Below are 17,396 nucleotides of genomic sequence, written 5' to 3'. Positions count from 1 at the left end.
GCGTTATACAAATATTTCCATATCGTGACGTAGACGTGGGGGCGTGTTAGGTTAGTGGTTGACTCTTAACTTTTATAAAGAATATCTTTTTTGGATTTGAGACTTTAGTCTTTGCGGCTTTACAGATTTTTATGCACCAAGAGCTTGTAACACTCCAAAGAGAACGGAAAAATTTAAATAACATCATATGACATAAAATGTCATAACCATTTACTCACTTGGCTTTCAAATCCAATCCTGCTGTTAGCTAGACCATGTATGATGATATTTATCATCTAAAGCAGCAAATGCCTGGGTAGTTTAATCCCAAAAAGAATGCCAAGATCTTACAACTCACACCTCACATACACTTACACCTACACAAACATACACATTCTAACCCTGGCAATGGTCCTCTTCAGAATTTAATCTGGATCTAATAAACCACCTGCACCAACCACCAACACAAGATAAAGCATCAAACACTGAAGACTGCTATCTTTGGAACAGGAGAATTTAATATACAGAAGTGTCATGTGCAGGTGACACTACTACAGTGAAAGCAGCTTGGCTGTACTAGAACACACGCTCTGAGGACCAACCACGGGCCAGATTCATGAAACACTCTTAAAAATACATTTCCTGCTTATTTTATTACTTAAGAAAACAACTTTCTCACGAACCAAAGCAAACCAAACTTTCACACAAACAGACTAAAAGCAGATGAAAAAGCAGTACTGTGAAAGCACGCTAAGCTTGAAGTTTCAGTATGTGTAGCCTCTGGGCTTTGTGTGGGTGTGTCAAGGATGAAATACAGGGAAAGAGAGCAAGTATTCCCATAAATCATAACTTGACATTGACCTAAATGTACAAATTATTTAAAAGGACAGGTCTGGAGGCCTTTGAACACATCTCTGTGTCCTTAAAAAAGTTTGTAATGAAGAGCACTTCACAAGTTTGCCTTACAGAACAAAGCAAGAACAATAGTATGCGTATTTGGCATGCTGTCTGAGGAGAGGGCTCTGATCTGCGCGTGCTCTTCCCGAAATATGTTAATAAAACATCACTTAAATTTTTCAGAATGCAACCAGAACTTGAACATTACATTTAGCACAGAATACCTTGTTATTTTCCCAACAGATCTATACATGCACAAATGCACATCCATTTATCACAGAAAAACCTGAATCAACTATTCCAAAAACATGTGAAAACAAGTCTAAAATCCAAACTAAGCATTTTACCCAAATACCCAAAGGGCCGGTTGGCTTCATCATCATACTCAGCTACTAAAAATAAATTGGAATTGGTGGAAAATGGGTTACAATAACATGAAAAAGGTGGGAAAGCATAAAAAGTAAATAGGTGTGTGAGTTTGTTTGTGCACGCAAGCATACTGCCTGAACATTGAAATATATTCTCTCCCTTTGAGAATTAGAACTCAAAGACTGACTCTTTCACTTTCCCCACTTTCCTACATCAAGTGGGCCACTTCTGTTTCCATCACATTGTTGTTGGGATTTTATGCAGTACAGTAAATGTGTGTGAGTGGTCTTTAAAACCTGTCTCTATTTATCTGGCAAATTAAAATGAATGCATGAAATAGGTAAGGACAGGCACAACATAGCAAGCCAAGTGGCAGAGAGAAGAGAAGTTACTGTAGAATGATGAGAGTTGCCTCAAAGCTTAAAACACCACTGCTTATAAATACACCTGTAGGATCAATAACCCAAAAACACAGATGGTGCTTGTTTTCAGAACAGAAAGAATTTGGCCAAAGGCAGAAGGTTTTATCATGTATATCAGCTGTTTTGTATAAGATAGTAGAGATACAAATTCAACAGGAAATAGAGATTGCCTACATTTACCGCAAGATCTGTTTGAACCAGTATTTTTTTTTTGCATTATCCACTTACACTAGAGAGATCTTTGCACACTGCTGTTTCAGACATGATTACATATTTTCTTTTTGATTATTGGTGCAATTTTGAGGAGATTGTAAGGTATGGGTCAGTCTAGGGGTGTGCCGGTTTCAGAATTGGTGATGACGGTTATGATGTGAGTCAAATGTGACGGTTCATAACATAACCGTCGGGGGAGGGGGGGGGGGGGTCCAAGTCAATTGGTTGTTCTTGGAGATAGCGGGTTAACTCGGTGTTAGCGCGCGCTCTGATCGGTAAAGGGGCAGAGATTTCAGACCTCCGTTTATTAAGGAGATCTGTCACAAAACTCATCATCCGCGCCAACGTTTTTTTTTTTAAAAATTCAAAGCCGCACCCGCCCGCCATACGCTTATTGTTTTGGGGTCTATGGCGATGCAATGCTTTGCTGATGCGAGCCGCAAAAAAAAGCCATTGCCATTTGCCCATTAGCTCCGCCCACTACCGGAGAAACTGGTATGTCTTCTGCTTGTTCGAAAATGAATATGAATAATTCTAAATTTAATCCATTATTTTGACAGGAGAAGACAACAAAGAATAGTTTACATATAGCGTGTTGTTTAAGGCGAGACACTGCAGGTAAAAACAATGTTTTTTCAAGCACCTGTCAATTTTGAGATTTTGGGCTTTTTGGTTTTTCATAAAGCGCTTTTTCAAACTAGTGGAAGGAAAACATCCAAAAGACACTGTTAAGTGTTTCTTTTATAGCACTTTATCTGTTTGTGTCAATAGATTTCAATTACAATACATATTTTTAAAGGCCGTTTTCTCAAAATGAGTTATTTCTTCAACACTGAGCCATAAATCTCCACTTCAGTAGCACGTACACACACCAAACTTGACATTTTTATTCCTGTCTGTATTCTGAAGATTTTTACAGAGGGATTTGTTCATATATATTTTCCTTGATTATATACAACATTTTATTCCCCCCAAAATTGTGAAAATATATTGTTTTCTGGCTGTTCAAAGTATTTTCTGAATTATGGAGTGGCAAAAAAAGATAACCAGAATTCCCTCTGTAAAAACATTTGACTCTAATATGTCAAAAAAATTAAACAAAAAATTTGAAACTGACTTCATCTAGTTTTCAGATTTTTGTACTAGAAATGTATGCAAATTAGCACATATTTCATTAAAGAATGCCTCATTTGCATATTTAAACATAACATTTTTGTTCACTAGTGAACGCGGCGCGCTGGTGCTTCCATGTCACGGTTATCATTGTCTGCTTTATTTGCTTTTTATTTATTAAAAAACATGCAATTGGTTGATGAAACATTTATTAAAATTAAGATAAAATTTGTACAAAACGAAATTCGTTTTTAAGAAAGGTTTTCTACAAAGCACAATTTTATGAAGTGGTAAATATCATGTCTCCCTATATATTGCGCATCTTATGATCCTATCTAAAAAATGAAAATAATTTTTGATAAAAAATGTTTGTAAAAAAGATTTTAATGACACGGTTTTGGCGGTTATAGAGTTCTAATGACGGTGTTCAACTATAACCGCCGGTCTCACGGTTATATACTAACCGTCACACCCCTAGGTCAGTCAAACAGAAAATCTCAGCAATGACACATCACTATAGGTTATTCTTAAAAGCTACAAACAATTATAGCTCACTGTGCATTCATGCTAATGTTCTAGCATCTGTTTGTTAGCCATAAAACAAGCCTTTGCAAAAAGACTGTTACCTTGGCTGCGACAACACACCCTAAACACAAAATGCTTAAGCAGAGTTTCCACCCAGCGAATAACACCTACCACATCAATCTAATCAAATCCCTCTCCGTTTGTGACATGGTCACGAGTGTTAAAGGGTACACAACATACACAGTTTCACCTAATCTCATGTTAATCTTGAGTACCTATAGAGTAGTACTGCATCCTTCATATATCCAAAAAGTCTTTAGCTTTAACATATTTCTAAAAGAAAAATACAGCTTTCCGATTCTCTCCGGTAAAATCCGAGCTCCTGGAGGCGTGCGGTGGGCGGAGCTATAATACTGACGTTTCGTGTTGTTTCCATTAACATATCTTCACTTATGTGCTGATTTCCAATAAAAGACAGAAATCTGATGCAATTGCATTTACATGAATGGGGTCTTTAATCACTGGGATCGCTCCATGTTTTAATAGCCAACGATGTGCAAATCCAGCGTCGACTTGGGCCTTGTTTATAAAACATTCGTCACTTAAATTACGAGAACACACAAAGGCACTTGATACACTCAGAAATTCCCAGTCATTTTTCTAAATTATTTTTTAAAACTTTGGCCATGTTTAGCATGAGAATCCATCTCTTTAACACTGTGAACAACTCTGAATACATGAAACACCATTGTACCCCCCCCCCCCCCTTAAGAACCACAGCAACTTTCATCTTCTGTATCGCTGCCACAATTTCCACACTTTCCTTACTAGTTTCCATTTTTCCCTTTCTCACGGTCCACCTCATACACAAATAGCAAACCATGTACTAATGACAGAATATGGAAATGACAGTAAATCCACTACTGATTTCAACTGATTCAGAGAATATTCAGTAATGAAAGCAGGAGAAAGAGGAAACTATAGATTACTAAAGCTTTCTAAATAAAATGATGCATTAGGTTTCTCAGACAGTGACTCAGAGGTTTTGAGTTCAGCTTGGTTTACAACACAGACACTCTGTACACACTATACACTACACACATACAGAAATAGACACACACACACTCAAATGGGCAATTTGAAGTACAAGCACCTTCTTTGTGAACACAAACACACTTGAGAGTGCTGAGTTCAACAAAAACAAAAAGAGCCAAGTTACATCTTCCCTCTGGCTATGTCTCGATATGAAACCCTAATGGGAAAACCTCCAAAGCTGAAGAAGAGCCAAAAGGCATGCAACACAACTTTTCATGTTTTACTTTAAAGATCTGCCACTCCAGTCCAGTCATGTTACAGAGCCGCAGGCAGTATGGGTAACTGACGGCTCTGGAGAGACGTCTCACACAGCTGTTTGTGTAAATATACAGTGTTACTTCTGAACTTGTGCTTATTTATTATAATAATTAATAATATATGTTTTCTCGTCTACCTTGCACAACCTATAAATTCATGTAGGCTATCATTTTAATCAATACACTTCATACTGCATTTGAGAATTTGTATGGACAAAGGTTTGAGTAGTGAAAAATGAGTCATCCCAGAAGAGAAATATTTTTAAAGGTGCAGTACGTAATGGTGACAGCTAGTGGTTGAAATGGGTACTGCAGTCCAACTTCAAAATACTGGATAGAGTTGTTTGTGCCACCCCCTCTTCAAACTCAATGCTTGCAAAAGCTGCCAGATTGAGGACACACAACAAGTCTTACACTCTAAGTTGATGTGTTGATGAATCCACATTTTTAATATACCTCTGGAGGCTTTTTAGGTCGGGTAGAATCTGCGATCTCCTACCCAGTTTGTTTACTGGCTTCCATTGCTGCAATACATGTTTTCCACATTCTGGCAACCAGGGGTGTTGAAGTACCTTATGGTAAATTGGTAGTGGGAGGAATCACACAGACCAAAACAAAAACTGACATTCCGGCACAGAACGCAGTAGAATAACTGGCTGTAGCATTGTTATTTCGGAGAAACAATTTAATGTCAATTTAGCATTTTTCTGAAATATTTGCACAAATATTATTTTTTTGTGCTTTAGTCAAAAATTACATATGTGCATATCTGCCAAAAGTGAGAAAAAGTGTATATCTACTAAAAGTAAATGTGAGACTTCAGATTTATAAGCCACTTTAGGTGAATAATGCTAGCCACACAGTTGAACCCTCTTCAATCCCAAATCGTAAATTTTAAACGTTTGATATTTACAACTGAAAGATGTTGCATGCTTTCATAGCTTTCATGAAAATGGGGTTTCATAACAGACAGCTTTTGTTCAGCTAAAATAACCGCATTTAAGTTAAAAATGACCATGTCCACTGTTAAATAGAAAATAAGAATAAAAAGTAACACAGAAAAGTCAGAAAACATATTTTGATCTCATGCGGCCGTTAAGACAGAGTCACTGGTCTTTATGTGTTTTCAAAGGGCTTTTTAGCTCAAAAAAACAAAACTGAAAAAAAGTAAAAAAAAGGTTTAATAAGACCAAGATGAGAGAGCTTAACTGGTTGTGCATAGTGCTTGCAACTTTAAGGTCATGGGTTTGACTCCAGGCATTGCCATGGAGTGTGCTTATTGCAAAAAATGTAAAGATGCATATTACATTACCTTATCTTTTTATTGCATCAGTAGTGTCTAAAAGTGTTTCTAAATGCATTTCAAGTCTTTTTATAACAAAACACAACTTTCCATTGGAATCAGTGTCAGAGGTCAGAAAGTGGTTTGGAATTGAGTAAGACAGACAGAAAGTATCAGCAGCTGTTCATAGCTATATGTGACACACACTCAAACAATTAAACTACAGTACTGTACATACTGCATCCTGAGGCAGACTAATATAAACCCAGTGGAGACTTGTCTATGAAAACTGACTAGAACCACAAGAGAGGAGACAGGCAACTATAAAAGAGAAAACTGTACCATACATTATCGCTACATTTTCCCTTTCATTCAAAGCAATGATTAGAAGATAATGAACGTCCACTAAATATCTGTACGACTGCTTTTTTTCTCCTGCAAATTAAGCAAGATCAGTCATCCATCTTCATCAATGGCCTTTCTCACACAGATGCTGCAACAATGCAGGTCCAGATGTGCACTAGTAATGATGTCACTGCATCAGCAGTCAGACTTTTGACCACATACAGACCAGTCATCAAGCTATCAGGAAAAATATCAAACCCCCACCATGCAACACTCAGCTACACTGGCATTTAGCCCTTGAATGACCTCACTTTGTGTGGTTACAAAATTGTTTTGAAATAAAGTGTAAATGAACAAGTTCATACGTGCGATGCTGCTGTAAGAAGGGTGCAACTCACATGCTTTTTCACTTTAAATGGGACAAAATGAACCTAATTCTGAAAAAAAAGGTGTTTAATGGTTCATGTTTTACAAAGGTGTTTATTCTCTGCCAGATCGATATAAAACTGCCAGTAACATCAGCATTTACTTAAGAATCGAAGGAAATATTATTTTTAAAGGAAGGTATTTTGTTTCTACTCCGGATAGGAAGCAAAACATCCTGAATTGAACCTCCTGTTTTTATGATACAAACTGTGGTAAAAGTTCAGCCAAAAGCATAAGAAAAGGTCAGGTTAGACTCCATCGCCCATTTTACCAGATGGTCCTTGACTCAAAGCACTTGATCACACCCATCTAAACTCTACACTGGCTACTGATCAAAGATGCTGAGCATTGTCCACATGCCTATCTTTGTTTTTCCAAATGATTGTATTTCTAGCCAAGGAGTTCAAGGGCTGTGTTTGGCCAAACCCAACCTGTTCCACTCCATTCTTTCTTATTTTCTTTACCTGGTCTGATTGTTTTGAGACAGTCTAGACAATGAGATATGAGACACGGCCACTTTGGTGGCTTTTTTACGCTTTGTTCTGTTTTCTCTCATCTCAGAGCCAGAGTCAGTAAAGCAAACAATACCCAGGATGACGGTTCTTGTCCGCTCCATTGTCAGTTATTCCTGGAGGAAAACTAAACAGGAGATGGAAACACCTTCACATGGTACCAAACTCTTTTTATAAACAGCCTCTCTAAATAAACATTCCAAGAACTTGCAAAAAAAACTAAGAAAAAAACAGTAACAAAGTTGCAACAAAAATTAAATCAATACATAAAAAACGGTAATATAGGGTAAATATAACACTAAAATCTTAGACATAGGGATGCAATTATGATGTTGACAGTGTCAACTATCCTTCATCCTTACATAAACTACAAAAACATAATCAAGCTTCCCTTTCCCAGTGGTTTAAGGGTCACCTCATTGCATTGTATCAAATTAATTAAATTTGTTCTTCATAATTTAGCTTTTGCCTCTCTCATCCCCTCCCCCCTCTGCATATAGAGACTGGGGGGCTCGAGACGCCAGCTGATCCCACAAGGCTCGTGCTATTCAACAAGAGCCCCCCACGAGCGGTGCACATTCATCAGGATGCCTCGTGCTTCTTTGTGTTCAGCCTCAGCTCCAAAACAAAAAAAGGGTTTGATGGCAGCTCCAAAAAATTACAAATATTAAAAACGCAACGCGACAACTTCAGAGCTGTTTTATATTATTAGCATTTGGAAAGAAATAAACATTGGAAAGCAAGCCCATCACTCTGAATTGTCCTCTGAGCAGCGCGTGTCCTTATGGAACCTCAATAATGTGTTGAAATCGACAAATTTAGTAAACGTTCCATGGATGGTCAAAACTGCTTCACTATGCATCAATAGAGACAAGTGTCTGATAATTTTAACAGTGACATCTTACCTTGTCTGTTATTTTCCGTCATATCTTTATCGCAAGATGACGGACCTGCCCTGTAACCCGTGTGCTTGATAACGGCCACCTCTCTTGTTCCTTTAGCTGGCCCCGATTGAGCTTCTTCAGATTCATATCTGCGCTCCTGGGACCGCTCACGCTGTCAAATCAGCCCGAGATTGACATCCGTGTCAGCCAATCCGGCAGCGGGCTACTAAAAATCTAGCCAATAGCAGAACTGGGAGGCGGTCATATTTACTGTAGATAGAGGAGTGTTGGAAGACAGTTTCAACGTCTGTTTCGTTTGTTTATATGACAAACGTAGGAGACTCTTTTTTTTTTTTTTTGGTCTGATTCATAATCTTAAAAACGGAAAAATGTAAGTAACTTTATTAAGACTGATATAAGTAATAAAGTGAAAAAGTGAAAGTGAAGTGACATTCAGCCAAGTATGGTGACCCATACTCAGAATTTGTGCTCTGCATTTAACCCATCCGAAATGCACACACACAGAGCAGTGAACAATAATTTACAGGTCCTGATCATATAATTAGAATATCATCAAAATGTTTATTTCACTAATTCCATTCAAAAAGTGAATCTTGTATATTATATTAATTCATTACACACAAACTGATATATTTCAGATGTTTATTTATTTTAATTTTGATGATTATAACTGACAACTAAGGAAAATCCCAAATTCAGTATCTCAGAAAATTAGAATATTGTGAAAAGGTTCAATATTGAAGACACCGGATGCTACACTCTAATCAGCTAATTAACTCAAAACACCTGCAAAGGCCTTTAAATGGTCTCTCAATCTAGTTCTGTAGGCTACACAATCATGGGGAAGACTGCTGACTTGACAGTTGTCCAAAAGATGACCATTGACACCTTGCACAAAGAGGGCAAGACACAAAAGGTCATTGCAAAAGTGGCTGGCTGTTCACAGAGCTCTGTGTTCAAGCACATTAATAGAGAGGCGAAGGGAAGGAAAAGATGTGGTAGAAAAAAGTGTACAAGCAATTAGGGATAACCACACTCTGGAGAGGATTGTAAAACAAAACCTATTCAAAAATGTCCTTTGGAAATCAGGGTCCAAGAGTCTGGATAAAGAGAGGAGAGGCAAACAATCCACATTGTTTGAGGTCCAGTGTAAAGTTTCCACAGTCAATGATGGTTTGTGGTGCCATGTCATCTACTGGTGTTGGCCCACTGTGTTTTCTGAGGTCCTAGGTCAACACAGCCATATACCAGGAAGTTTTAGAGCACCTTATGCTTCCTGCTGTTGACCAACTTTATGGAGATGCAGATTTCATTTTCCAACAGGACATGGCACCTGCAACACAGTGCCAAAGCTACCAGTACATCGTTTAAGGACCATGGTATCCCTGTTCTTAATTGACCAGCAAACTTGCCTGACCTTAACCCCATCGAAAATCTATGGGGTAGAGGAAGATGCGATATGCCAGACCCAACAATGCAGAAGAGCTGAAGGCCACTATCAGAGGAACCTTGGCTCTCATAACACCTGAGCAGTGCCACAGACTGATCGACTCCATGCCACACCGCATCGCTGCAGTAATTCAGGCAAAAGGAGCCCCAACTAAGTATTGAGTGCTGTACATACTCATACTTTTCAGTTGTCTAAGATTACAAAAAATCCTGTGTTTGTATTGGTCTTAAGTAATATTCTGATTTTCTGAAATACTGAATTTGGGATTTTCCTTATTTGTCAGTTACAATCATCTAAATTAAAAGAAATAAACATTTGAAATATATCAGTCTCTGTGGAATGAATGAATATAATATACAAGTTTCACTTTTTTAATGGAATTAGTGAAATAAATCAACTTTTTGATTATATTCTAATTATATGACCAGCTCCTGTATATATTGTATATTTATAGTCAAAATCTGTCAGTAGATTAGTTGTATATAGGTTTATACTGTTTTACTTCATTGTGGTATGTCTGTATTTATGTAGCACCATGGTCCTGTGAGGCATGACATTTCGTTCCACTGTATGTCCACACATGGAGCAGATGGCAAAGCTCAACATGACTTGACAACTTGACTTGATATCCATCTATCCATCTTTTTCAGCAACTTTCTGTACAGAAAAACACTTGAGTTAAATTAGCTGTAGGCCTATTTACTGAGATGAATATTAATATTTCTTGCAAAGCAACTCAAAAGACATTGAATGAAATGGGTGCATTTACATTTCCCAAACTAAATTACTCGTCATCAATCACAGTTATTCACAAAAGTACTAGCACAAAACTACGCATACTCACCATGGAAAACCCAAGATGTTGTGTTACCTCAGAGACAACTTAATTAGGTCTCTCAAACTTTCTAGGTATAAAATAAAACATAACCAGGCACAAACTCTCCTCATATCTAATAGTAGCAAATGTAGGAAAGCAGCTCTCAAATGGTTGGGTCAGAGTTCTACATCTGCTTTCATCCATACAAAGACACACACACACACACACACAGAGAGAGAGAGAGAGACAGGGCGGGAGAGGGAGAAAAACTAATTTAGAAAAGATTTACAAAAGCATACCATGTTTTTATAAAACACATACTGCACATTGAACCACTGCAGCTGCAGACATGACCTCCTTGTTTAGTCTCCACTTGGGTCTGTTTTTTTAAAGGTTAGTAGAAAAGTGTTTTGTTAAAGAATAAAGATGATCGAACACACTATTCTGAACTCACCTAGTCTGAACTATTGGACTTCTGAACTGGAGGCTAACACCACTCACACCAACACACGTGCATGTTTCTCCAGCTGTTCAAATAAGACTAATACATTCATCCTCCGCAGCTCAACATGGTTTTCTGGGAAGAGTTCCACCTACGCACTCAGACCCAAACATGTTCATGTGTTTCAGACAAGTTTTACTGTATTGTATTTTCCCCAAAACAACAGATTTTGCCATGACAGGCGAAGGCTGAAATTTAGTGCATGAAAAACGTTACATTAAGACCCTTAAGAATGAGATATACACACATATTTGGTTAGAAACGCCATACTTTCACAATCAACAAAGCAAAACAATCTAAGTTTCCCTGCTGAGCAGTATATGAAAAAAAAAATCCATTGTTGCCTTGGTATTGTACAAGATATAGGCACGTTACACATGGTTATCATTAGTCAGACTCAGAACTTAGTTTACTGTATGTGGTGGTGTTTTTAACAGTTCCAGATTTCTGACATATTTATGTAATGTATTCATAAAGTTATAGGACAAAATACCTTTCTTCTTTTTTTGCAGATTTGAGTCATTGGCATAAGAAAAAGAACCAAGTATCTACCTAAATATCTAGAACAGACATGGTACAACTTAAGAATGTGTCTGAAGAAACAAAAACTCTCAATAACTTTAAGATATCAAATCAAACAACATGTCACAATTAATCATAAAGTCTGATGTGAAGCCATTACATGATGCTTCTAGTAAATGCAGTGCATTCCTACAGAGAGACAAGATGAGTGTAACAGACATTTATAACAATATACTGTACACACATTTATTAACAATCCCCCAAAAAAGAAAGAAGAAAAACAGTCATATTTGAGTTTAAAATAAAGCGCCACTGAACTACATGCTTTATTAAGTGTTGGGTTGTATTAGTTTTGCTAATTGCTACAGAATCTGTTGACTTTGGCATGGCTCCATGCTAAAGTGAATGTTGCAATCATTAGCAGATGGAAAATAAAGTATCTGGTTAACATCTGTATGAAAAAAAAAAACATAAAAAAATAAGTGTCTACTCGTGAGCACTTTCATTTATGTTGATTAAAACAATAAGAATGTCTAGCTGATGCTCTTGATGAAGTTTACAACTATATGTTCTGTGCACATTATACTGTATATGGCAAGAGTACTGTATGTGAAGTCCAGATATCAGTTTAGAACAACTCTAAATGTCTTACTGAATAACTGTAATATCATGACATTGACCTGGAAAGCAAACAAATACATAATATAACACAAAAGCGCTGCATTTTTCCATTCAGCAACAGTGAAGATTATTAAACATATCAACTAACACTTTGTCCTAACCAGGCGCGATACAGCAAGTTCGAAATTTTATGCGTGATGTGTCAAAATCACAGCCAATGAGAAGATATATGATGTTTAATGAACAGTTCTGAAGAACCAATGAGATTTCACAGTGGGCGGGGCTACCCAGCATGATGTGGTGGAAATAGAAGCCAAGCGACTGAGAAAGTGTCCTGTTGGTCTTTGCTTCTCACACTCGAGGCTGGTTAGGACTAAATATGACATGGAAGAGGTTTTTTCTTGTTGTTTTATTGCATCGCGTTTGGTTAGGTTGGGTGTAAAGTGCTTTGTTGACTTCTTGCTCCGATTGAGTCTTTGGCCCGGTCATGCTGAAGCCATGGATGGATGAGATTCCATAAAGCTGATATTACAGTCCAAGCAGCAGCTAAGTATCATGTCTAGGAGATAAGAAGAGGAACAGGCAAGAGACACTGAAGAGACAAAAAGCGAGAGAAAGACACTGAGCAAACAATATGCGTAGACAAAGACAAGACTTAAACGCTGGACAACAGTCATTGCAGTCAAAAATAAAGACAAGGGGGGAAGGGAAGATTGATATTATTACATAACAAAAAGACTTACAAGTAGAGCTGGTTGGCCATGTTTATCAACGGTATAAAATGTAAAGAAAGTGGCTCATATCACTATTAAGCATTTTTTTTAACAAAGAGAGAATACAATGCAGTAATCACAAAGACAGCCAAGAGAGCAAGATCAAAGACAATCAGAGAAAAACAAGGAGAATAGTAAAGAATTCAGTTCTGACCATCCATCATCAGAGTAACATTCAGGCCATGTGGTGTGGTGTTCACAAACGGAGCTAGATGGCAAACAGCATTGTGAAAGCACTCTTCCTCAGCGTGAGATGAGATGACATGCAGCAGAACGGAGGTGCATATATATTTCTCTCACACTCATCCCTCCATGCACACAGGAGAAGATAAGAAGAGGTTTTCTCTTGATCTTTGCTTTCCTTCAAGCGATTCAGCTTAACTTAAAACAAGCGGGCTTTCTTCTTAAGGTCATTTTTCTTCCACAAGGCCAAACGGTCAAACTGTTCAATGGTCATCCCAAACATACTGAAGAAGTCCTCAGGTGACAGGTGCCTCTGAAACGATAAGAATTACGGCAAATGTAATTATTTGAATTTTAACTTCACAGATTCATGTGGCAAATTTAGAAGGAATTACAGTTCTGCAGTAATTTATTTACCCTTGTGTCATTCTAAACTTTCATTCTTCAGTGGAACACAAAAGAAGATATTCTGAAGAGAATGTTCAAGCTGCACTTTACCAAAGGACAGCATAAAAAACGCACAATTTTACAGTTGTACCATAAAATAAAATAATTTTGAAACACATTTTACAGTGAAATATTACAATAGCAATATATCCTGATTTGATTTATTTGTTTATGTAGTAAAAGTAATTCTTATTTGTTTTATTATTATTATTTTTAAATATTGATAATATTGACTGAATAGCGCAGCCCTAAAAAACAAGCACATGCAGCAAAGCTGAAGCTTATATATTTAATTGATCAATCGCATTTTAAATATCAATTGCATTTTTTTTTTTTATCAAACAAACTACAATTACATTTCCCCCCAAAAAAGTACAGACCTAATTCCAATTCTTCTGGAAGCTTTGTGTGAGGAACAGACCAAAACAGAAATGGTTATTCATTGGAAATCCTTTAAAAGCTACTAAAATCTACTTTCAGTGTATGGAACAGAACAGCACGGACATTTCTGAGAACTCCTTTCATGTTCCACAGACACAGAGCAATGTTATATGGGCTTTAAAAGACATGAGGGAGAAAAATGATGACAGCATTTTAAATTTGGGTGAACAATATCTTTAAAGCATGCAGAATAGCTCCATGGTATAGTCATTCATCTATAAAGGCCTAAAATAACACTGTCAAACATCTAATCAAAGCTTAATCAGAACAAACTCAAAGGACCTCTGCCAGGAATCTAAGCACTGTTTATTCTGCTAATGATATCTGCATGGCGCAAACGTCATCACAGATTAAAGACAGAGCGACAAATAATACAACATTGACAATAATTACAACCATCTATATGCATGTGTCACCTAAAGCTTTGCAGGACAGTCACTGCCTTTAGCATAATCAGGATTACAAACACCAATGGGGTGCTGTTAAAGTTGCCAGGCTTTTAAGCCTATGACCTCAATTTTGTTTTAAACCATTCCAGAATGGATTTGTGTAAATCTTTATTCTTTCAGGCTCTGTTGTATGTGGTACTGTAACACTTGCAGATGTGTGGGTATCTTGAACATCTCCAAATAGATGCTGAAATCACCGTCTTTGGAAAGTTTTGGGTGTTGCAAGTGACTCAAATCAAGCTCAATTCAAACAGATGTGACAAGGGCCCCTTATATCAGGACATCAGGACAAACACACACGCACACACAGACACATATTTTCAGCTATTACAATTTTAACCACAATGATTCCAAGCTAACAGTTAGGGAGTGGGATCTGTAAATCAACATCTCTCGTAACTCATGCTGAACTTCAAGTGAGCCAAACATTTATCTTCCCTTTTTCATTTAAACCCACTAATAACACTGACACAATGTCCAGGATATATTATGTGGACTGTGGCCCAACAAAGCCATAACCTCACAAACACTGGCACTGGTAGATGTGCAGTTACACACAAACATACATAACTCTTTGCCTGGCTGCCTTCTTGCATACTTTGATCCAGACTGATACTGGCAAAATAATAATTAAACAGCAATAAGTCAACCCATGCTCCATATTAAAAAGGCTGACACAACTCTATTTAGAAATCAATCATTGTAAACGTAATGCTCAATCATAACATGGGATGCTCCAAAGTGCAATCAATTAAAAACGCACAGTATTCACGCTAAACAAAACCACTGAGTAAATGTCTAATAAAATATTACCTCCAGTCTGGTGCGGTCGATATCCCGTGGTAGTTTTACTCTGACTCTGTGGGTCACAGCAAGCACGTCATAGGGGTAGACCTGCAAAATACATGGATGTGAAAGACACAATTACACAGATGCACACACAAGAAATAATATAAAATGAAGACATTTGCTATAAAATATATTCATTTCAAATGAATGCTGTTCTTTTTTATAGTTACACCCCAATCAGCATATTTGAAGATAACAATCAAGTGAAACAGTTGTATTATATTGTAATAATATCAGAAAATTACTGTTTTTCCTGTATTTCAACAACAATAAAAAAATCTTTCACCTCAAACTCTTGAATAGTAGTTTACTGTATATACATAAATCTCTGTACAGATCATGTATTTAGATCAACTACTGGTTCTCATACTGGTTTTTGTTTAAGGACCTGTTTTTACAGGTGCCAACCCAGTATCAGAATTATTTATTGTAGACAAATGCATTCAAGCATTCAAATTTGATATTAAACTATATGAACCCAACAATGTTCAAAATGATTGAAATGACACATATACAGGATGAATGGAAAAGGCACAGTTTTGTATCTAAATGTCTTTCTAAATTTACCACACAATATACAACACTACAAGTGACCCTGTATTTAATGCTGTATTAAGTTGCACCTTGTTTCATTTCCATTCTACAGCAATCCACTATACACACCAGAACTCACCTTGTATTCTGAGAAACCATGGAAAACCGGAAAGATGTTGAAAAAAGGAGAAAGAGAAAAATAAATTACAACCATTCAATTTGTATGGTAAAAATGCGACACATCTATTATCTATGTAAATACCCACTCACCTCTCATTCCACTCCAGGATGAGTCATGATCACCCTCATCCTCGCCAAGATCAGCCGCCTAGGAAAAGGGTAATGCATGACAAGATTTGTCAAATTCTTAGTTATATATGGTGCATATTTATTCACAAGCAGAATGCATGATAATATCAAAACAGTGGATGGTTGTTTTTTTCAACTACAGGCACATTTATGTCATGAAGGAACTGATTTCAGTGTCTGGTTTAAAGGGATATTTCATCCAAATGTTTAAGTTTATCTGGTTACCCCCAGTGCATCCCAAGATGTAGGTGACTTTGTTTCTTCAGTAGAACACAAATTATGATTTTTATGATTATGACTGTCATTGCAGTCTCTCATCCGTACAATAAATCACAAATTGTAAGAGAATCGATGAAAGTTAAAAAAAACATGCACAGACAAATTCATATTTAATCCTGCGGCTCGTGAGAATACATTGATGTGTAAAGACACAAAACGATTGGTCTGTGCAAGAAACTGAAAAGTATTCATATTGTTGACACTCCTAATTGAGATTGTAGATAGAGTGTCAATGGTCCATTTGAGAGATAGGTGGCGGTAATGCACTTATAAGTCTGCGAGCCGCCATAAAGCAGAAGAAGAAGAAGAAGAATGCCTCACCGCTTGCTTCAGTGAAGCGCATTCACAAGAGTTCTAACAGTTAAATTAGTATAAATACTGGCCAGTTTCTTGCAAAAACTGATTGTTTTGTGTCTTTACACATCAATGTATTGTAACGAGCTGCAGGGTTAAATATGAATTTGTCTGTGCAGTTTTTTTTTTACTCTCATAGATTATGTTACCATTTGCCATGCATTGTACGACTGAGAGACTGCAACGACTGAAAATAAAAATCATAATTTGAGTTCTACTGAATAAACAAAGTAACCTACATCTTGGATGCCCTGGGGGTAAGTAGATAAACATCAAACTTTCATTTTTGGGTGAACTATCCCTTTAAGGTTGTCACATTAAAAGCGTCTACGAAAAGTTTAACCATACCATCATTATTTATTTTTGCTACAAGCAAATAAGAGTAACAATATCATATTTGAACAGAAAAGCTGCTGTAACTGTGAAAGTTTTTCTTTCATTTCCTGAGGTTAAAGATTAAAGTCTTGCACAGACAGAGCATTGAATCCGAAGGACTGGAGCTTGACAGCGGATTTGATTATAAATA

At 37.0% G+C, this 17,396-nt stretch overlaps 3 protein-coding genes across 5 annotated transcripts in view; all 3 read right to left on the bottom strand.

Moving 5' to 3' along the window:
- Positions 1-8,476, bottom strand: part of LOC128025237 (actin filament-associated protein 1-like) — a 49,885-nt gene extending 41,409 nt beyond the window's left edge. Inside the window, exon 1 of the mRNA XM_052611373.1 lies at positions 8,341-8,476. Coding sequence (XP_052467333.1) covers positions 8,341-8,362 — 22 coding nt within the window. The 5' untranslated portion in view covers positions 8,363-8,476. The remainder of the gene's footprint in view (positions 1-8,340) is intronic.
- LOC128025236 (actin filament-associated protein 1-like) overlaps positions 1-17,396 on the bottom strand; it is a 319,996-nt gene that overhangs the window by 42,566 nt on the left and 260,034 nt on the right. The window lies entirely within an intron of this gene.
- Positions 1-17,396, bottom strand: part of LOC128025244 (ras-related protein Rab-18-B) — a 285,505-nt gene that overhangs the window by 55,566 nt on the left and 212,543 nt on the right. The window lies entirely within an intron of this gene.

This window comes from Carassius gibelio, chromosome A12, assembly GCF_023724105.1.
Source record: "Carassius gibelio isolate Cgi1373 ecotype wild population from Czech Republic chromosome A12, carGib1.2-hapl.c, whole genome shotgun sequence".
Classification (NCBI taxonomy): domain Eukaryota; kingdom Metazoa; phylum Chordata; class Actinopteri; order Cypriniformes; family Cyprinidae; genus Carassius; species Carassius gibelio.
The sequence above is the reverse complement of the archived record's forward strand: the minus strand, read 5'-3'. Positions and strand labels throughout refer to the sequence as shown.